This window comes from Dendrobates tinctorius, unplaced genomic scaffold (genome assembly GCF_039654945.1).
Source record: "Dendrobates tinctorius isolate UK_male_01 unplaced genomic scaffold, ASM3965494v1 ptg000051l, whole genome shotgun sequence".
In the NCBI taxonomy this organism is placed as follows: Eukaryota; Metazoa; Chordata; class Amphibia; order Anura; family Dendrobatidae; genus Dendrobates; species Dendrobates tinctorius.
Genome location: NW_027361719.1, coordinates 14311411 through 14335054, shown reverse-complemented (window position 1 = coordinate 14335054; position 23644 = coordinate 14311411). Strand labels below are relative to the sequence as shown.

General features: G+C 47.5%; 1 protein-coding gene across 2 annotated transcripts in view; it reads left to right on the top strand.

Moving 5' to 3' along the window:
* PIP4K2C (phosphatidylinositol-5-phosphate 4-kinase type 2 gamma) overlaps positions 1-23644 on the top strand; it is a 97306-nt gene that overhangs the window by 19668 nt on the left and 53994 nt on the right. For both annotated transcript variants that reach the window (XM_073576813.1, XM_073576814.1), the window contains exons 2-3: positions 4399-4496; positions 22108-22204. In XM_073576813.1, the coding sequence (XP_073432914.1) occupies positions 4399-4496; positions 22108-22204 (195 nt within the window). The remainder of the gene's footprint in view (positions 1-4398; positions 4497-22107; positions 22205-23644) is intronic.

The window sequence follows — 23644 nt, the reverse complement described above, 5'->3', positions numbered from 1 at the left end:
ACTTCTGTGGAAATAAAAAATACTTTATTTTCACGGCTCTGCATTTATAAACTTCTGTGAAGCGCTTGGGGGTTCAAAGTGCTCACCACACATCTAGATAAGTTCCTTAGGGGGTCTAATTTCCAAAATGGGGTCACTTGTGGGGGGTTTCCACTGTTTAGGCACATCAAGGGCTCTGCAAACGCAACATGACGCCCGCAGACCATTCCATCAAAGTCTGTATTCCAAAATGGCACTCCTTCCCTTCCGAGCTCTCCCATGCGCCCAAACAGTGGTTTCTCCCCCACATATGGGGTATCGACGTACTCAGGACAAATCGCACAACAACTGTGGGGGTATGATTTCTCCTGTTACCCTTGTAAAAATAAAAATTTGGGGGCGAAAAGATAATTTTTGTGGAAAAAAAATGGATTTCTTATTTTCACGGCTCTACGTTATAAACTTCTGTGAAGCACTTGAAGGTTCAAAGTGCTCACCACACATCTAGATAAGTTCCTTAATGGGTCTAGTTTCCAAAATGGGGTCACTTGTTGGGGGTTTCCACTATTTAGGAACATCAGGGGCTCTCCAAACGCAACATGGCATCCGATCTCAATTCCAGCCAATTCTGCGTTGAAAAAGTCAAACGGCGCTCCATCCCTTGCGAGCTCTGCCGTGTGCTGAAAAAGTGGTTTACCCCCACATATGGGGTATCTGCGTATTCAGGAGAAATTGTACAACAAATTTTGTGGTTGATTTTCTCTTTTAACACTTGTGAAAATAAAAAAAAAATTGGTTCTGAAGTAAATTTTTTGCAAAAAAAAAAAGTTAAATGTTAATTTTTTCCTTCCACATTGCTTTAGTTCCTGTGAAGCACTTAAAGGGTTAATAAACTTCTTGAATGTGGTTTTGAGCACCTTGAGGGGTCTAGTTTTTAAAATGGTGCCACTTGTGGGTATTTTCTGTCATGTACACCCCTCAAAATGACTTTATATGATGTGGTCCCTAAAAAAAAAAAAAAAAAAAAAATGGTTTTGTAAATTTTGTTGTAAAAATGAGAAATCGCTAGTCAACTTTTAACCCTTATAACTTCCTAACAAAAAAAAAAAATTTTGCTTCCAAAATTGTGGTGATGTAGAGTAGACATGTGGGAAATGATATTTATTAAGAAATTTGTGTGACACATCTCTGATTTATGGGCATAAAATTTAAAGTTTTTAAAATTGCAAAAATTTCAAAATTTTCCCCATATTTCCGTTTTTTTCATAAATAAACACAAGACTTATCGAAGAAATTTTACCACTAACATGAAGTATAATGTGCCACGAAAAAACAATCTCAGAATCAGTGGGATCCATTAAAGCGTTCCAGAGTTATAACCTCATAAAGGGACAGTGGTCAGAATTGTAAAAATTGGCCCAGTCATTAAGCTTCAAACTGGCTCTGTCGCTAAGGGGTTAAACTAACCTTTGTTTATGTTTCCATTATTTTGTCCAACCCCTGTAAGTGTGAATGAGGCCCCAGTACAAACAGAACCGAACCAGGTCTGTCCCTCTACACAGTTATGAGCCCATGCTAAATTAGATTAATGAGCTATGGATAGTTTTGCAGTATTCTGTCTGAGATGAGCTTGGATCACTGCTTTATAAGGTTACAGTGCTGTTATGTGTGCAGTCCTGATGCCAAGGTCAGGAACGCAATGTACAGGCAGCGCTGTGCAGTCTGCAAGCCAAAGTTCCAACTCCTCTATTTTTTTTAAATCTTTTATAGAGACATTAGACTGAATAACATAGTATAATTATATTAATGCTTCTCAACTTTTAGAAATTCCTTTGAAAAATATAAACGTATTCATTAATAACAGCACATATATATTTTGTAAAGCCGGAAGTCAGTACATGTCATTGTGAATATCTGACAGCAGTAAATGAACTGATTGCCCCGTGCACGTTTATTGGCTCCCCTCGCCCTCCTCACACACGCACCCACCTTTGTGATACAGTTCCGATTGGTTTGTTATGGTAGTTGGTTGGCTGCTGAAGGCCTCCATGGCTGCCGTCTTGGTCTTCCTGTGAAGTTATTTTAACCCCTTAGTGACAGAGCTAACTTGGTACTTGATGACCAAGCCAATTTTTACAATTTTGACCACTGTCACTTTGAGGTTATCCAAGACCAACACTTACTTTTATTGTTTCTAGTCTGCATTGCATCCACCGCTACGCCTGTGACTACCATGCACTCCTATTGCTTTCATACTCCTCCGTGCATAACCTGGGGAGAACACACAGTGACTCCTACCTGTGACATCGGTCACTGCTTCAACATTGCAATCACAGCTACACCTGCGACTGTAATACCCCCTGGCGTCACTACGCCTCCTTGCGCATCCTGGGGAGCACAAACAGCAACCCCTACCTGTGACATGGGTCACTGCCTCACACTTCTATAATCATACTGACTTGTGAAACATGTTTGCGGGTCAGTTTCACCATCCTACACACAATAAAAACCAAACCCAAAAAACTGTCGAATTTGGATTTTCTCTTTCACTGCACATATAATTTTTTTTTGTTCTTTACATCACTTTCTATGATAGATTGAATTCTGTCATTTAAAACTACAGCTGTTGCCGGCCAAAAACATATTTTTTTGATTGCTGCCAGGCAGCTTCCTGTGTACACTGTTCATAGGCAGAAAGCAGCCAGTCAGTGATGGGGTTGGGTTATACAGAGTTCTTTGATAATTCTCTAGTGATGACCTGTTGATAAAACTGATATGAAAACTGTAGCAGGTATCTAGTACTTAACACATCGCTGGAATCGGCTTCTCTGTCCCTACATAAAGCTGCTCTCAGAATAGGTGCCAGAATCTCGTTGACAGACTCCTTTTCATGGAGTACACATAATTACAAGAGGAAATTCCGATTGTCCTTCTAGTTGGCGTTTAATCCTTGGCTGGTTACGTATAGCCCGTGCCAGCTGCTCAAACAACGGTTTTGTTTGACTTGGTGTCTGTAATTGTGGTTTATCATCCGTGTAAGCAGTTAGTAGTTTGCTGGCACTTTAACGTGTACTTACCATCTGTACGTCACTACCACGGGGACAGAGATCTCCGAGCAGATGAATCTGAAGCCTCACCAATTCCTGGATGGGTCCCAGAAATAATCTTGCCAATGTGCCTAAATAAAAGCGGCTGATGTGTAACTTTAGGGAGTTTTCACTTGGCTGTTCTTATCTTTCCTAGCTCCTTGTAACTTCCTTCTGCCTCCTTAGCATGGCATTATTTTATCCACCCAAACACTTTTTTTTATGTGAGCTTAAGGCCACGTTCAGACATTCAGTATTTTGCCTCAGTATATGCAAACCAAAACCAGGAGAGGAACAATCAAATATAGTAGTCTATTTTCTCCTCCACAAACCTTCTTGCTGTGGCCAGTGATTTGCATAGAAAATGCCCCAGGGAGATTTATGAAAATAGAAACTAAACTTTTTTTTTACTGGTTTTACATCTAATGTTTTTGATGTGAAAACTCCCTTTAAAGTAATTGTTCCATGTTTTAACAATGAGTTTCATTTAGTGGTTTTGAGTTGACCGACTCCCTTTAGGCTGTGTTCACACACAGCGTGTTTTTTTTAGCGGTTTTTACCGCGGTTTTCACTATAAAACCGCTATAAAACCGCTAAAAATAAGGTGCACAGTCATTTCTATGCATTTTGCACTTTTTGTGCACATTGATGCGTTTTTTACCGCGAAAAAAACGCATCGCGGTAAAAACCGCAGCATGCACATTAATTTTGCGGTTTTTTCCGCGGTTTAGGCTTCTCCCATGCTTTTAGAAACCGCTGCGGTAAAAAACGCATCAAAACCGCGCAAAAAACGCGGAAAAATAGGTGCGGTTTCTGGGAAGGGATTCAGGTTTTTGTGCAGAAATTTTCTGCAATGTGTGCACTTAGCCTTAAAGGAGGGGTTATCTGGAACGGTTTATTTTTTTAAGCGCTGACAGGCAGGTAGCCTCCAGACTCTGGCTGTGAGCGAGCACTGACCACTCCTGCTGACGATTCTGCTGCTTTGGAACAGAGCAGCTCTTCCTCTTCCAGTCTGCTCTGTCCACAGGGCATGGCTGCTGACGTGATGCTGATTGGCTAACAGCTCGCTAGCCACGCCCCATCAACAGAGCTGAAGAGAAGCTGCTGCACTGTCGACGTGATGTCACTAAAAGCCACTGAATCGGCGGTCTGAAACTGGTCTGAGCCGGCAGAGATCGGTGCTGGGTACCTGCCTGTAAGTACTAGCCAATAAGAGAAAAATAAAAGTCCTGGATAACCCCACTAATCAAACAAAAACTGAACACACAAGCTACTGCATTTAAGACATTTAATTTCTGCTGATGTATGTTTATGTTGTGTGTTTGTTTTTTAGGTCAATGAGCTCAATCAAGTTCCTGTTCCGGTTATGCTTTTACCAGATGATTTTAAGGCTAACTCCAAAATTAAGGTCACTAATCACCTCTTTAACAGGTTAGTTGTCACATAGTTATCAGTAAACGATTTGTTTTTCATCTGTGCTGTAGGACGATCGCCACGGCCAGAAGCGTTGTCACATTTCTCATCTAATGGCAGTGGATCCTGGATTGCTGAGGTTTGCTCTGCCACATCTGCTTGACCCGTTCAGCCATAACGAATATGTTGAGAAGAAAAACCTTTTTTTTTTTTCCCAAGCATGACTACTATTTCTAGATGTGCAAATATTTAGTTTTTTTTTTTTCCAGTAACATTGCATCTTCCTGATTTTTGTAGCCTTAAAGGGACTATCCAGATCCTAAAAATGTAATATAAGCAGGAAATGTTATAAAATAAAAAAAAAGTATATTGATTTCCTTCTCCTAACAATCCAGAGACCCCAGCTGTTTTTTTTTTCTTTCTCCTGCAATGATAATGTGCTGAACATGCCCACATAACAGCTGCAGCCATTCACTGGCCTCCGTGGTCTCCTAATCCCTCTTAAAGGGGTTTTTTGGTTGATGGAACAAACAAATATACGGTATAAATTTTTATGGGACCGTCCTGCATTCCGTTATAGGTATGGTTTTTAAACTGAACTTTTTTCTTCCATTCTAAATACACAATGGAGCCCAAGAGAACCAAATAATAAGCAAATGCGGTACCTCTGCTTCTGCCTTTCAGTTATGAAACATTTGGGGTTTTTTTTTTTTTTTCATTTTGCCAAGGGCCACTTGGAACTTTATAATAGCATTTAAATAACTTTCCCTACACACAGTATAGTGCAGCCCCCCACACACACACAGTATAGTGCAGGTCCCCCCCACACACAGTATAGTGCAGGTCCCCCCCACACACAGTATATAGTGCAGCTCCCCCCCCACACAGTATATAGTGCAGCTCCCCCCCACACACAGTATAGTGCAGCTCCCCCCCCCACACACAGTATAGTGCAGCTCCCCCCCCACGCACAGTATAGTGCAGCTCCCCCCCCACACACAGTATAGTGCAGCTCCCCCCCCCACACACAGTATAGTGCAGCTCCCCCCCCACACACAGTATAGTGCAGCTCCCCCCCCACACACAGTATAGTGCAGCTCCCCCCCACACACAGTATAGTGCAGCTCCCCCCCACACACAGTATAGTGCAGCTCCCCCCCACACACAGTATAGTGCAGCTCCCCCCCCCCCACACACAGTATAGTGCAGCTCCCCCCCCCCACACACAGTATAGTGCAGCTCCCCCCCCCACACACAGTATAGTGCAGCTCCCCCCCCCACACACAGTATAGTGCAGCTCCCCCCCCACACAGTATAGTGCAGCTCCCCCCCCACACACAGTATAGTGCAGCTCCCCCCCCACACACAGTATAGTGCAGCTCCCCCCCCACACAGTATAGTGCAGCCCCCCCCCCGCACAGTATAGTGCAGCTCCCCCCCCCACGCACAGTATAGTGCAGCTCCCCCCCACACACAGTATAGTGCAGCTCCCCCCCCACACACAGTATAGTGCAGCTCCCCCCCCCCACACACAGTATAGTGCAGCTCCCCCCCCCACACACAGTATAGTGCAGCTCCCCCCCCACACACAGTGTAGTGCAGCTCCCCCCCCACACAGTGTAGTGCAGCTCCCCCCCCACACAGTATAGTGCAGCTCCCCCCCCACCACACAGTATAGTGCAGCTCCCCCCCCCACACACAGTATAGTGCAGCTCCCCCCCCACACACAGTATAGTGCAGCTCCCCCCCCACACAGTATAGTGCAGCCCCCCCCCCCGCACAGTATAGTGCAGCTCCCCCCCCCACGCACAGTATAGTGCAGCTCCCCCCCACACACAGTATAGTGCAGCTCCCCCCCCACACACAGTATAGTGCAGCTCCCCCCCCCACACACAGTATAGTGCAGCTCCCCCCCCACACACAGTGTAGTGCAGCTCCCCCCCCACACAGTGTAGTGCAGCTCCCCCCCCACACAGTATAGTGCAGCTCCCCCCCCACCACACAGTATAGTGCAGCTCCCCCCCCCACACACAGTATAGTGCAGCTCCCCCCCCACACACAGTATAGTGCAGCTCCCCCCCCACACAGTATAGTGCAGCCCCCCCCCGCACAGTATAGTGCAGCTCCCCCCCCCACGCACAGTATAGTGCAGCTCCCCCCCACACACAGTATAGTGCAGCTCCCCCCCCACACACAGTATAGTGCAGCTCCCCCCCCACACACAGTATAGTGCAGCTCCCCCCCCACACACAGTGTAGTGCAGCTCCCCCCCCACACAGTGTAGTGCAGCTCCCCCCCCACACAGTATAGTGCAGCTCCCCCCCCACCACACAGTATAGTGCAGCTCCCCCCCCCACACACAGTATAGTGCAGCTCCCCCCCCACACACAGTATAGTGCAGCTCCCCCCCCACACAGTATAGTGCAGCCCCCCCCCCGCACAGTATAGTGCAGCTCCCCCCCCCACGCACAGTATAGTGCAGCTCCCCCCCACGCACAGTATAGTGCAGCTCCCCCCCCACACACAGTATAGTGCAGCTCCCCCCCCCCACACACAGTATAGTGCAGCTCCCCCCCCCACACACAGTATAGTGCAGCTCCCCCCCCACACACAGTGTAGTGCAGCTCCCCCCCCACACAGTGTAGTGCAGCTCCCCCCCCACACAGTATAGTGCAGCTCCCCCCCCACCACACAGTATAGTGCAGCTCCCCCCCCCACACACAGTATAGTGCAGCTCCCCCCCCACACACAGTATAGTGCAGCTCCCCCCCCCACACACAGTATAGTGCAGCTCCCCCCCCACACACAGTGTAGTGCAGCTCCCCCCACACACAGTATAGTGCAGCTCCCCCCCCACACACAGTATAGTGCAGCTCCCCCCCCCACACACAGTATAGTGCAGCTCCCCCCCCACACAGTATAGTGCAGCTCCCCCCCCCACGCACAGTATAGTGCAGCTCCCCCCCCCACGCACAGTATAGTGCAGCTCCCCCCCCCACGCACAGTATAGTGCAGCTCCCCCCCCCACACACAGTATAGTGCAGCTCCCCCCCCACACACAGTATAGTGCAGCTCCCCCCCCACACACAGTATAGTGCAGCTCCCCCCCCACACACAGTATAGTGCAGCTCCCCCCCCACACACAGTATAGTGCAGCTCCCCCCCCACACAGTATAGTGCAGCTCCCCCCCCCACGCACAGTATAGTGCAGCTCCCCCCCCACGCACAGTATAGTGCAGCTCCCCCCCCCACGCACAGTATAGTGCAGCTCCCCCCCCCACGCACAGTATAGTGCAGCTCCCCCCCCCCACGCACAGTATAGTGCAGCTCCCCCCCCACACACAGTATAGTGCAGCTCCCCCCCCCCACACACAGTATAGTGCAGCTCCCCCCCCCACACACAGTATAGTGCAGCTCCCCCCCCCACACACAGTATAGTGCAGCTCCCCCCCACACACAGTATAGTGCATCTCCCCCCCCACACACAGTGTAGTGCAGCTCCCCCCCCACACACAGTGTAGTGCAGCTCCCCCCCACACACACAGTATAGTGCAGCTCCCCCCCACACACAGTATAGTGCAGCTCCCCCCCACACACAGTATAGTGCAGCTCCCCCCCACACACAGTATAGTGCAGCTCCCCCCCCCCCCCCCCCCAACACTCACCCCTATTCCTTGTTCCCCGCTCTGCTCCGGTCTCATTGGGTTCACTGCTGGTACAGCGTGGTGCAAGAAGGGTTCAAGAGAGGCCTGGATGTCTTCCTGGAGCGTAACAATATTGTATCTTACAGTTATTGTTAGGTTCTTTAGAAGGACGTAGATCTTGGGATTTATTCTGACAGAATTTTATAGGCTGAACTGGATGGACTAATGTCTTTTTTCGGCCTTACTAAGGGTGGTTTCACATTAGCGCTTTTTAAGCGCACGCACGGCCGGGGGTAGCTCCGCCCCCGAGCCGGCTCTCTGCCCGGCGTGCCCGCCCCTTGCTTGTAGCGCCGCCTCCTAGTGCACAGCGGCGCCTGCGATCGGCGCACCCTATCTTTAGCATAGGGTGCGCAGATCGTGCGCAGGCCGTGCGCTAGTTGCGCTTTGACCTGCGCTGCGCACTTTTGACGGTGCGCGCCAAAATCAAACTTTTCGGATTTTGGCGCGCACGGCGCACCGTCAGAAGTGCGCAGCGCAGGTCAAAGCGCAACTAGCGCACGGCCTGCGCACGATCTGCGCACCCTATGCTAAAGATAGGGTGCGCCGATCGCAGGCGCCGCTGTGCGCTAGGAGGCGGCGCTACAAGCAAGGGGCGGGCACGCCGGGCAGAGAGCCGGCTCGGGAGCGGAGCTACCCCCGGCCGTGCGTGCGCTTAAAAAGCGCTAATGTGAAACCACCCTTACTATGTTACTATGTTAAGATGAAGTGGCATCATTCCACGCCTACTGAGCCGCAAGCAGAAGGGGGGTGATGGGAGAGGAAGCGTCTGAAGCTCTCTCCTCCATCACTGCTTTCAACTGTATCGGCATCTACGATGCCGATAAGTTGAATGAGCGATGGGGCGATGCCGGGCCACAAAGCGGCCGCGTGCAGTGCCACTATTAGAATTTATGGGTCCGCGGCCAAAAAAACGGGCAAAGTGGCTGCGGCCGCATGGACGGTCCCCACCCCTGTTCTAAGTGGAGCAGACAATACGAATGTCCAGATGAAAGTTAGCCTAAAAGAATTCCTAGAAAAGTGCCCCTTGTTCAGGACCCTCCTATATTAACCAGAGCAAAGATTATCTATATAGGTTCGTTCATCACAGCCAATTAATGTAAACTGTATTGTCTTCTCTCCAATGATGCAGAGGGGCCAAAGTAGACACCTCCCTTTAGCTCTGTGGGGGATATGCGCTCGCTATGGCTGTGGATTACATGGTCAACCAATTGTTTGTGTAGATCCCAGTACACTCTACATTTAGGAGACAATAGGCATGTTTCTTTACCCCAGTAGAGTTACTCTGTAGTTAATCTGGCTCCCAAGGTGAGCGGGCCCAATAATGTCACCTGTACCGATACATATCGGCATGTGTGTTTCGGCAGCAGGTAACATTTACCTGTCCTATTCTAGCGATTAGGGCAAGTGCATTACCCAGCAGATACCGGAGTGATTGGAGCCCAAATACCCATTTAAGTAGGTAGAGCGATGTGTGTGTATCTATAATATAACGCTGTAATCGTCACTCTGTCCGAAGCCTTTATAGACTGCGCAAGTGCGACGCGCCTGCGCCGTCTGACTCCAGACAGAATGAGGCAGCCAGCGGTGAGGAGTGTGTATGGCGCTGGAGATGGCGGTACCGTACACACTGCATACCGCCATCTCCGACACTTGCAGTGTGTCTTCAGCATTATGGCACTGGACAGCGCTATGGACATGCACGTACTCCGGTGCCAGACTCCTCCCCCGGCCTCCAGCAGAACGTGGTGACAGCGCTATAGCACAAGAAAGAAGGGTGAGTATAAATGTTTTGTTTTTTTGTTTTTTTTGTATATGTGTAGTTTTATTAGGATTGAGGGGACCATGCATACCAGGATTGAGGGATGAGGGGTACCATGCATACCAGGATTGGGGGATGAGGGGTACCATGTATACCAGGATAGGGGGTCATACATACCAGGATAGGGGCTGGGGGACCATGCATACCAAGATTGGGGGGTGAGAGGACCATGCATACCAGGATTGGGGAATGAGGGGTACCATGCATACCAGGATTGGGGGATGAGGGGTACCATGCATACCAGGATTGGGGGATGAGGGGTACCATGCATACCAGGATTGGGGGATGAGGGGTACCATGCATACCAGGATTGGGGGATGAGGGGTACCATGCATACCAGGATTGGGGGATGAGGGGTACCATGCATACCAGGATTGGGGGATGAGGGGTACCATGCATACCAGGATTGGGGGATGAGGGGTACCATGCATACCAGGATTGGGGGATGAGGGGTACCATGCATACCAGGATTGGGGGATGAGGGGTACCATGCATACCAGGATTGGGGGATGAGGGGTACCATGCATACCAGGATTGGGGGATGAGGGGTACCATGCATACCAGGATTGGGGGATGAGGGGTACCATGCATACCAGGATTGGGGGATGAGGGGTACCATGCATACCAGGATTGGGGGATGAGGGGTACCATGCATACCAGGATTGGGGGATGAGGGGTACCATGCATACCAGGATTGGGGGATGAGGGGTACCATGCATACCAGGATTGGGGGATGAGGGGTACCATGCATACCAGGATTGGGGGATGAGGGGTACCATGCATACCAGGATTGGGGGATGAGGGGTACCATGCATACCAGGATTGGGGGATGAGGGGTACCATGCATACCAGGATTGGGGGATGAGGGGTACCATGCATACCAGGATTGGGGGATGAGGGGTACCATGCATACCAGGATTGGGGGATGAGGGGTACCATGCATACCAGGATTGGGGGATGAGGGGTACCATGCATACCAGGATTGGGGGATGAGGGGTACCATGCATACCAGGATTGGGGGATGAGGGGTACCATGCATACCAGGATTGGGGGATGAGGGGTACCATGCATACCAGGATTGGGGGATGAGGGGTACCATGCATACCAGGATTGGGGGATGAGGGGTACCATGCATACCAGGATTGGGGGATGAGGGGTACCATGCATACCAGGATTGGGGGATGAGGGGTACCATGCATACCAGGATTGGGGGATGAGGGGTACCATGCATACCAGGATTGGGGGATGAGGGGTACCATGCATACCAGGATTGGGGGATGAGGGGTACCATGCATACCAGGATTGGGGGATGAGGGGTACCATGCATACCAGGATTGGGGGATGAGGGGTACCATGCATACCAGGATTGGGGGATGAGGGGTACCATGCATACCAGGATTGGGGGATGAGGGGTACCATGCATACCAGGATTGGGGGATGAGGGGTACCATGCATACCAGGATTGGGGGATGAGGGGTACCATGCATACCAGGATTGGGGGATGAGGGGTACCATGCATACCAGGATTGGGGGATGAGGGGTACCATGCATACCAGGATTGGGGGATGAGGGGTACCATGCATACCAGGATTGGGGGATGAGGGGTACCATGCATACCAGGATTGGGGGATGAGGGGTACCATGCATACCAGGATTGGGGGATGAGGGGTACCATGCATACCAGGATTGGGGGATGAGGGGTACCATGCATACCAGGATTGGGGGATGAGGGGTACCATGCATACCAGGATTGGGGGATGAGGGGTACCATGCATACCAGGATTGGGGGATGAGGGGTACCATGCATACCAGGATTGGGGGATGAGGGGTACCATGCATACCAGGATTGGGGGATGAGGGGTACCATGCATACCAGGATTGGGGGATGAGGGGTACCATGCATACCAGGATTGGGGGATGAGGGGTACCATGCATACCAGGATTGGGGGATGAGGGGTACCATGCATACCAGGATTGGGGGATGAGGGGTACCATGCATACCAGGATTGGGGGATGAGGGGTACCATGCATACCGGGGTTGGGGGTGAGGGGGCCGTGCATACCGGGATTGGAGGTCATACATACCAGGATAGAGATGAGGGAGTACCATGCATACCAGGATAGGGGGTCATACATACCAGGATAGGGGCTGGGGGACCATGCATACCAAGATTGGGGGGTGAGAGGACCATGCATCACAGGATTGGGGGTGAGGGGGCCATGCATACCGGGATTGGGGGTGAGAGGGCCGTGCATACCGGGATGAAGAATGGGGTGCCATGCATACCAGGATTGAGGGGGGGGGGTGAGGGTACCATGCACACCAGGATAGGAATAAGGGGTGCCATGCGTACCAGGATAGGAGGGTGGCAGCACATACCAGGAGACCATATACCAATTAAAATGCTCGCCACCCGGGCGTAGAACGGGTTCATAGCGCGTGTGTGTGTGTTTGTGTGTGTGTATATATATATATATATATATATATATATATATATATATATATATATATATATATATATATATATATATATATATATATATATCACACACGCACTGTCCCACGGCTTCCAATTCTCTGCTCCCTCATGTATGTGTATTTGGCAGCTTTGTGGGTCTGGCAAACAGATCTAACACAACCCTAATAGACTGGGCTCTTCAGGCTCATTATATCACAATACTTTACATATTGTTTCGTTCTCTGCCACGTTGACTCTCCCAGCAGTGTTTGGAATCCGCGTGCGAGTCTCGTTATCTGCAATGCCAGTCATACTGACAAGTGGATGCACGAGAGTCTCAGGAGATTTCCATGACCGCTTTTTCATTCCTTAGGCGCCTGTTCTGTGATCCCTAGTTGCATTCCCTATAATATACTGTGTGTGCAGCAATACCATTACTGAGGATTGTACGCATTTCTTGGACTTTCTTTGAGTGACAATGCCAAGGACTGTACCAACGTGAAATGTCAAAAAACAGAACACTAATACATATATGTACAGTACAGACCAAAAGTTTGGACACCCCTTCTCATTCAAAGAGTTTTCTTTATTTTCTCTTTCCCCCATGACGGCACCATGGAGAGAGAGGGATCCGCCCTCAGGGACAGGAAACCTACAGATGAAAAAGGCGGTACCTCTCTCCCACATCAGTTGGTTTCCTGTCCCTGACGGGGAACCTACAGCACGTACCTGGAAGTCGTCGCAGGATTCCGGGGACCGATCCAGACCGGCAATAAGGCAGAGGGGCTCCCTGCCTCGGCTGGGTCGAGGCCTTGAACAGGCTCCCCCCCGAAGCACACCATCTGGGTCGGCGGGCCTTGAGGGTGAGTGGGGAGAGGCAGTGAAGAATCCAGGAAGTCTGCCGATCCCGGGAAAAAAAAGGGGCCTCCTGCAGTATAGTGACGGCGGTCACTACAGGAGAGCCCAGCCGATCTGATAAGGGGCCGGACAGCTGGCAGCAGTCACCAAGGGCCATACAGCAGAGCCTGCCATACCCAGTACGGAGGGGGGCCACCGAGAGCCGGGAAGCGGGCAGGCCTCTGCAGCACACAGCGGGGGCGGCGGCGGTCACTGGAGCCAGGTGTGCAGCGCCGGGAAGCTGCATGAAACCGGCGCCGGACGTGCGGTACACCGGAGGATGGGGGCGCGCGGTGCACCGCTGGGTGATCGCGCGGTGCGTATGCGCGAGTCTTCCGGCGGGGCGCAGGGATCCCTGGGAAGGGGGCGGTGCGAAATTTAAAAAAAAAAAAAAAAAAAAAGAAGAAAAATGATGAGGCTTTAAAAAGCACGCTGAAAGAGAAGGAAGCGGTCACCATGAGTGGGAAACTGCAGAAGGAGACACGGAGGCGGCCCCCAAAGCAGGGACCACAGCAAACGCAGGAGCATCGTCAACACCAACAGCGCCAGCGCGACTCTTCCCAGCAGCGCAGCAGCAGTGGTCACACGAGATCGCGGAACAGCCAAAGCTCCACCATGGCAGCACAGCCAGAAGTGGATTCAGCAGTGGAAATAATCCCTACGCCCGAGACGGTATCGTTCGTTCCACAGGAGGGTGAGTGATCTCCGTGAATGCCGTCTGCTAATTTGCGACTATTTAATTTTTCTCTTTCAAGGGCGTAAATGCACTACCAAATCTAAACACGTGGTATGTGCTGTATGCACGGAGGATCTACCCCCTAAATGGGAGTAAAAGCTCTGTGCGGCTTGCATAGAGCAGACAATACAAGAGGAATCCCCGGGGTTTGCCTTAGACCTCAAAGCATTAATAAAAACTCAGATCAAAGACGCCCTTAAGGGCGCCAGGACCTCAAAGAAGAAACGCAGGTCCAGGCATAGATCCCCAGAGTCGAGCATCAGTGAGTCGGGAAGCGAACTATCCGACTCAAGTGATTCATCATCCTCCCAATCCTCTTCGTCATCCTCAGAAGGGGGATGCAGCTGCTTTCCCATTGAGGAAACGGACGCCCTGGTAAAGGCCGTGAGGACAACTATGGGGCTGGTAGACGAATGCCCAAAGAAAACAGCCCAAGATATAATGTTCGGAGGGCTAGAGCAAAAGAAACGGAGGGCTTTCCCGATTTAATGAGAAAATCCACTCCCTCATCAAGCGAGAGTGGAAATAGCCAGACAAAAAAGTCCTCCTAACACCAAAGAGAAAATACCCCTTTGACGACCCGGCCTGCTCCTTTTGGAACAAAGCTCCTAAATTTAGATGTAGCGGTCACAAAAGCCTCTAAAAAGTTTGCCCTGCCCTTCGAAGACATGGGCACCCTGAAGGACCCAATGGATAAGAAGGCTGAAACTTTTTTAAAAAGCGCTTGGGAAAGCAGCAGGAGGGGGGCTAAAACCAGCCATAGCAGCCACATGTGTGGCACGGGCCCTGATGGTATGGTTGGGCCATTTAGATTCTCAAATAAAGGAGAAGGTCCCGAGGGAAACGATAGAGGTCAGTTTCCGTAATGAAGGGGCAGCAGCGTTTCTGGCGGATGCGTCGGTAGACTCAACCAGACTGGCAGCCAGGACATCAGCCTTTTCAAATGCCGCAAGACGCGCCTTATGGCTGAAATGCTGGCCGGGAGATTTGCAGACAAAAGCCAAATTGTGCGCAATCCCGTGCGAAGGGGAATTCTTGTTTGGCCTAATACTGGACGACATCTTAGACAAGGCCGGGGACAAGAAAAAATCCTTTCCCGGGTTCCCCAGCCAGTCATACAAACGACCCTTTCGGAATAGAAGGTTTATGCGGCGGAAGCCCCCAAAAGGGAACAAAGAAGGTTGGGAGGACAGAAGGAACAAGAGTAAAGGCTTTATGTTTAACAAACCCCCCCGACAACAAGAAGCCACAATGAAGGTACTCCCCGGGTCGGGGGAAGATTATCATACTTTCTCCAGGCCTGGGAGAAAATATCCGCGAGTTCTTGGATACTGGACATAATAAAAGAAGGTCTGAGGCTAAAATTCATTTGCCTCCCAAACTGCTCTTTCGTAATAACCCCTCAAAGGACATCACAAGAGCAGCTTGCTCTACAGCAAGAAATAGCGAACCTAAGGGATAAAAATGTGTTACAAGAAGTCCCCTACCAAGACACGGGCAAAGGCTTCTACTCCCCTCTTTTCCTTCGCAAGAAACCAGACGGTTCATACAGGGTGATCATAAATCTGAAATGGCTGAACAAATTTCTAGAAATTCAGCACTTCAAAATGGAGACGATAAAATCTTGTATAAAAATGCTTCCCCCAGCTTGCTTCATGGCCGTATTAGACTTGAGGGACGCATATTATCATGTGCCTATCCACAGAGACCACAGGAAATACCTCAGAGTGGCGGTGACGATTCAGGGGGAGTTAAAACATTATCAGTTCAGAGCCCTCCCCTTCGGGCTAGCCATTGCTCCAAGGGTATTTACAAAGGTAATGTCAGAGGTAATGGCCCACATAAGAGAGCAAAACATTCTGATAGTTCCATACCTGGACGATCTCTTAAAGGGAAGGTGCCATCCAAAAAATCTTTTTTCAGCAATTGAAAAAATGTGAATTAATGTTTACATTTTCTTAAAAAATATTATCATGTTTTTAATTTTGTAAAAAATGAAAAATAATTTTAAAAAGTTTGGCATTTCCACCTGTTAACACTAGGGGGAGCAGCTACTGAAATTTGGCACAAAAACCTAGTGTACTAGCTCACATTACTGCACTGCAGTAATTATGGGCAGAATCTGCTGACATGGGTGTGATGTCACTCCTCTCCTCCCCTTCTGGGTGTCTGCTAAGTGAAAAGAGAGGATGACATCTAGGAACACAGTGAGCAGCCATTTTGATGGGGCCTGCAAAGTTACTGACTGTCTTTGCATGCAAAGTCTGGATCAGGACAGGTCACCAATCAGCAGAAAATTTCCTGGATTTCTGTGGAGCAGACAAGCAGATGGTCCATCCATGTGTATAAAACACAGCGCTCTATGTACAATCCCTGGCACCGAACGGGGCGCCCCCCATAGACCAGCACACTGCTCTCCTGAAATACTCTGTGCTGCTGTCGCCCTGCTCCTTCCACCATATATCAGGCCCCTGTCGCCTCGCTTTCACACATCGCCAGGACGGGATCTGAGGAGAGGAATGGGGTCTTCGGTCACCGAGGATGGCAGGCAGCAAGGATTCTGGGAGTAGGGTGACAGCAACACAGAGTATTTCAGGAGAGCAGTGTGCTGGTCTATGGGGGGCACAGAGGGAGATATATGGTGGAGGAGCAGGGTGACAGCAGCACAGAGTATTTCACGAGAGCAGTATCACACGGGTTAGGATTAGATACACGGCTCAGCAGTCAGTATCACACAGGATAGGATTAGATACACGGCTCAGCAGTCAGTAGAACACAGAAGATTAGACACATGGCTCAGCAGTCAGTATCACACAGGATAGGATTAGATACACAGCTCAGCAGACAGTATCACACAGGATAGGATTAGATACACGGCTCAACAGTCAGTATCACAGGATAGGATTAGATACACGGCCCAGCAGTCAGTATCACACAGGATAGGATTAGATACACGGCTCAGCAGTCATTATCACACAGGAGAGGATTAGATACACGGCTCAGCAGTCAGTATCACACAGGAGAGGATTAGATACACGGCTCAGTAGACAGTATCACACAGGATAGGATTAGATACACGGCTCAGCAGTCAGTATCACACAGGAGAGGATTAGATACAGGGCTCAGCAGTCAGTATCACACAGGAGAGGATTAGATGTCCAGTAGATTGCCAAGTGTTTTGAAACAGCAGGGAGCAGCTCCTCCTATGTTTTGCAAGAGCAGGGGCAGCAGCTGGTCGGGTGTTTTGGAAAGAGCAGCTCGTCTCCATGAGCTCGTCCTGTATCCTCTCCTGCAGCTGGTATGTGCAGAGTGAACATCCAAGCCCTGTTATGGTGGAACAGTACAGCATCAGTGATAACAGGGCTTTCAATAGAGTGTAAATGGAGCTAAAAGGAAAGCACTGGGCTCTAATAAGGTGGCGCCTGGCCACACCTACAGCTGTGAATTGAGCTGCCCACAGAGGCGTGCCCAGTTCACTCCTGATGCAGCTGCAATGAAAGAGATAGGGTTGGGAGCCGACTATTGTCTCTTATGCCCAGGGACTGCCGTAAATGAGCATGGAAAGTGTCGTTCAGCAGCCAGAAAGGTAAGATGGCAGCCCCCAGTGGCTGCATTAATGCAGTAAAAAAAAAAAAAAAAAAAAACCCATACACACCACTGAGACAAGCTTAGGGGATAATATCTTTTTATACTATTTTCTCTTTTACATTAGATTATGAAAAAACATGGCACCTTCCCTTTAAAGTAATGATGGCCACTCGTTTTTCTTTACTTAGCTGCTTTTTTCTTGCCATAATACAAATTCTAACAGTCTATTCAGTAGGACTATCAGCTGTGTATCCACCAGATTTCTGCACAACACAACTGATGGTCTCAACCTCATTTACAAGGCAAGAAATCCCACTTATTAAACCTGACAGGGCACACCTGTGAAGTGAAAACCATTTCTGGTGACTACCTCTTGAAGCTCATCAGGAGAATGCTAAGAGTGTGCAAAGCAGTAATCAAAGCAAAAGGTGGCTACTTTGAAGAACCTAGAATATAAGACATATTTTCAGTTGTTTCACACTTTTTTGTTAATTATATAATTCCACATGTGTTAATTCATAGTTTTGATGCCTTCAGAGTGAATCTACAATTTTCATAGTCATGAAAATAAAGAAAACTCTTTGAATGAGGTGTGTCCAAACTTTTGGACTGTACTGTATATATACACTAACATAATGTTCAGAGGTAACCTAGCATCAGGAACTTGTTTCTAATAACTGAACGGTCAAAAACCATGAAGGGACACACATGAAAACACAGAGTAAAGAAACAAATGTGAAACAAACCAGTTGACTGCTAAGCCTTGTATTCCTCAACATACTTCCCTTTTAGTCTGATGACTGCTGTGTACACCCTTGGCACACTGTTTTCAGATGCGTCCCTTTGTGGTTTTGCTTCCGTCTGAATCTACAATGTGCACATTCCAATAAGTACAAGGAAAACCAATGCATGAACCGGTGTGTCCAAACTTTTGATCAGTACTGTATATGCATGTTGTATATCTGAGGCACATATTTTTTGATTGTGCCAACAGTCCATATATACAGTACTATACAAACGTTTTAGGCAGGTGTGGAAAATAAGCTGCAAAGTAAGAATGCACTAAAAATAGTGTTAGGGAATGTGCACACGGTGCGGATTCCGCTGCGGACCTGCAGTGTTTCTGGCCCTGCGAGTCCGCAGCAGTTTCTGCTGCGTTGTACATTACCGTTCTTTGCAATGGTAAAACCAAAAATGCAGTGCACATGCTGCGGATATTTCTGCGCGGATTTTCTGTGGGTTACTATCCGCAGCATGTCAATTCTTTGTGCAGATTCCGCTGCGGTTTCACACCTTCACCATTGTGAGGTGTGAAACTGCAGGCTAATCCGCAGGTAAACCACAGGTATTTTTGACCTGCGGATTTTTCAAAATCCGCAGCACTTCCAACTACGTGTGCACATAGCCTAAATAGTTTATTTTTGTCAATTAACAAGATGCAAAATTAATGAATAAAAGAAAAATTAAATCAATATTTGGTGTGATCACCCTTTGCCTTGAAAACTGCATCAATTCTTCTATGTACAGATGTACAAAGTTTTTGAAGATCTCGACAAGGAGGTTGTTCCAGTCATCTTGGACAATTAATCACAGATATTCTGTGGATTTAGGCTTGTGCAGATCTTTCTGTCTCCATGTAATCCCAGACATACATGATGATATCACCATGGCTTTGCGTGAGGGGGGCCATATCCTTGTGAAAACAAGGTGTCCTGGAAGTGAAGATAACGTGTACTGACATTCGGTTTGATGTATTGCATGATGGATAAAGTCTGCCTATAGTTCTAGGCATTGCGGACAACAAGAAATGGGCAATATTGAGGACCTTAGAGGCAGTTGTCAGCCAAGGAAACTTAATGAAGCAGAAGAGGCACATCATGCTTGCTTCCCTACGGAAAAACTACATATGTCCAGCAGAGCCATCAGCTCAGAACTGGTATCAACCTGTTGGACCCAGCTACACCCATCTACAGTTTGACAAAATCTGGTCACAAGTAGTTTTCTTGGAGCAGTTGTGGCCAAAAAACATTTCCATATCAAGGTATGACGTTCAAATGACTCAACTATGCACGAAAACATTGGGAATAAGGTGTAGAGAAATGTTGTCAGGTGCTCCACACTGATAAGTCAAATTGGAAAATATTTCTCTAACGGAAAGCTTTTTGTTTGCCGACGGGCTGTAAATCGGTACAATAATGAGCATCTGCAGGCAACAGTGAAGCAAAATGGAGCTTCCTTGCTAGTTTGGGTTGTATTTCAGCAAATGGAGTTGTGGATTTGATCAGGATTAATGGTGTCCTCAATGCTGAGAAATACAGGCAGATACTTATCAGTCATGCTGTACCATTAGGCAGCCATGTAATTGCCTCCAAGTTTATTCTTCAGCAGGACCACGACCCCAAACATAACAGCCATTGTCATTAAGGGGTTATCCTGGCTTGGGATGAAAGACTGCAGTCATACTGTGCCCATAGTCTTCTGAAGCTTTAAAGCATGTGCACCGCAATCTCCTTTTTTTCCAGTGTTGCCAATGGAAGCATGTGGTCACTTGCTGAATAGACAAACTCAGTCTCTTGCAATACAATTTAGCGTTGCCAAGCATCTGTCAGAATGTGGCTGGAAGTATGAAAATCGCATGCTTCTGGTCACATGACCACCCACTTTCACTGGCTACATCGGAGAATACTGATGGCTTGCAGTTTGCACACTGTAAGAATTCAGAAATCTGCAGTCGGAGAGTGAATGCAGACTTTCATCAGAAGACTGGGCAACCAGTTTAAGAACTATCTTAAGCATAAAGAAGTCCTGGAAGTGGTGCTATAGCCCCCCCAAAGAGTCGTCATTTCAACATCTAGTCTGTTCCTGCATTACATGAAGAAACAGATGGATTTGCACATGCCAACAGAAGATCTGTGGTTAATTCTCCAAGATGTTTGGATCAATCTCCCTGCCTAGTTACTTCAAAAGCTGTGTACAAGTGAACCTAGAAAAATGAATGCTTTTTTAAAAAAAAGGCATAAATGTTGTCACCCCAAATATTGGTTTTGATTTAGGTTTCTCTTTTGTTAACTCGCTGCTTTTTATGTGCTGCATGTGACAGCAATCCCCCGTGTTTTTCATAAGTCTAACCTATATGGTAGTTTGGCAAGAACTAAGCCATTTCTTACAAAGAAAAACCTCCTAGCCGGCTATGTTTTGTCACAATCTAGATCGTCTGACCAAATCATATGGGAAAATGTGTTGGGTCTGATGAGGCCAAGGTGGAACTTTTTGGCCATAATTCCAAAAGGAATATGTATTCAAAGCCAGCACTACGTATCACCAAAAGAACACTATACCCACAGTGAATCGTGATGGAGACGGCAATTTTCTTTGGGTTTGTTTTTCGATAGCTGTAACTTGCATTTGCTAAAAAGTTGAAAAGGAATTCACCTTTCAGCATGACAACAACCTCTAGCATAGAAATCAACAAGAGAATGGTTTCACCAGAAAAGATCAAAGTGTTGAAATGGCTCAGACCTGAATCCAATTGAAAATCTGTGTTGACCTGAAGAGGGTGCTGTACACAGCAGATGCCCTAACAATCTGACAAATTTATGGTGCTGCTGCAAAGATGAGGGGGCTTAAAAACAGTAAAAATCGGCAAGCTTAGAAAATGTTTAGATGCATGGACCGATAATGTGGAGAACCTTTTTAAAATTGTCGCTATTTATTTTTTTTCACAGCTTGTGGACGAGACTGGTAAAATGTAGTCTACTTTTCTACTGTAATACACTGCAGAGTTTACAACTCTATACGGTGACACCACTTGTCATGATATCCCTGCACTGACAGGAATATGAAATATTCCACTGCTTTATTGCCGAGCGTTACACAGAGTATTGCAGCTTTTTATCAGCAGCTTGTCTCACAATCAGAAGTCCACAGATGTGGCAGCACAAGAATAGATACAGTGTCGATAAGGGAATACATCTAGGCTGGGACAAAAAGATCGGTGGTCATGAAGCCCGAAAATGGTTTGGTTTTTAAAGAGGTCACTAAAGCAACATATCCTGGTTTGTGTAATAACATGACATTACTGTTGTGCTGATTTATACTGTGGCTGAGCTATACCACCCAGTACAGTAACATTTGGCATTGTATCCACTTCTGTAAGTTCTGTGAATATTTACATCTTATAGCTAATGGCATTTCTACAGAGCTAATAAGTAGTCAGTGGCCCGGTCAATGCATATGCCCGAATCCCGTTTTACAGGGGGGCTTCGGATGTAAGCCCTGATGGGGTCAATTAACATGGGACAAAGTGCAGTGTGAATGCAGCCTAATCTGTTTCTGCAGATATGGGCAAGTTAGTTGTGATTATTTGCTCCTTCTAATTTTTTTCTGTTTAAAAAATATGTATTTTTTTTCCATTTATATATTTTAGGGAGAATTTGCCTAGTCACTTTAAGTTTAAAGAGTACTGTCCGCAAGTTTTCCGAAATCTCCGTGAGCGTTTTGGAATAGATGACAATGATTATCAGGTAAGCTTATACTTATTAATGTAAACCAAGGAATTTGTTACACTCCTTTTTTTTCCTTGCAATTGTTTTGCAGCACAAATAATTGAGTATTCCTGCTCTGTTTGGAACATATAGAGATTTGCCAGTAAATGCCCTACCATATTTTAAAAAGAGAGAATGAAACCGCTACAAGTGACATGAAAAAAGCCAAACCCCTACTTGCCTGTTATTTATTTTTTTTTCCTGCAATCCAACCCTCGTCTTCTAGACTTTCCTTGTGTTTTACAATTGGTCAGTTCATGTTTGCTGCGGCCGATCAATGGTCACGGTAATCATATGCTGGTACTACTGGCAGCTGAGCAATGATATATACAGTAGTAGTTGTTTTTTTTTATCCTTTGTAGCTAGTAAATAAGTGTGTGTGTGTGTGTGTGTATGGATGGGGATATATATATATATATATATATATATATATATATATATATATATATAATCTCTTTTTGAGCATTATGATGACTTTTTGGATGGATTTTTGATAATCCTGCAGTGTCACCCGGTGAACAAGCATAAAGCTCGTTCGTTAGGTGAAATGATCTTTTGGTTTGCATTGTCCTTGGGGCCACATTGTTCCACATTGTTCTGTCTAAACAGAGCCTGCATCGCTGAGAACAATGGCATCCTAGGCACACAGAACAATCTATAACTGATTTTTCTGTGCACATATTAGTATTCAGTCTGTCTGTCTAAACAGGCTTTTAAAGGGACTGTCGGCACTGAATGATTGTTAAACCAAATACAGGCGCTTGGTGCTTCATGGCGGGGCCAATCATTTATATACATCTTCCCACCTGCTTGTTTTCCATCTATCTCCTCCCTTCTCTGGCTCTATGAAGCCAGAGCTGTCAATCAAAAAAGAGAGGCAGATGGAGGGAAAACAAGCGGGTGGGAAGGTGTATATAAATGACGGGCCCTGCTACGACGCACCTAGTGCCGCTACTTGGTTTGAACAGTTATTTTGCACTGACGGTCCCTTTTAAATGAGTGAAGATCGGAAACTATTTACCAATCAGTGGTTGTTTAATGCTGCAAATCAACTAATCTAAATCCATGCCAGGTTTTGTTTTTGGGGGAGGGGGCTTACTGTTGATCTGCAGAAGAAAAAAGCACAACAAAACCAACATGTCACTTAATATTGTCACTTCAAGTGATGAGATCATTGAAAAATATGATGACACATGGTCTGAGATGGGTGACGAACTGATCCGTTACCTCATGTGAATAAGGCCTACGTAGTTGACTAGCACATGTGAGAGGAGCACTTTGATTTGTTGTGCTCCAGAACTACTATGTACAACTCCCATTGCACTACTAGTCGCTTGTCCCTCTTGGATTCAATAAAACGTCACGGTTTTATTAAAATTGTCACAAAGTATTTGCATCCTGTTGGTGGCTTATTAAAAA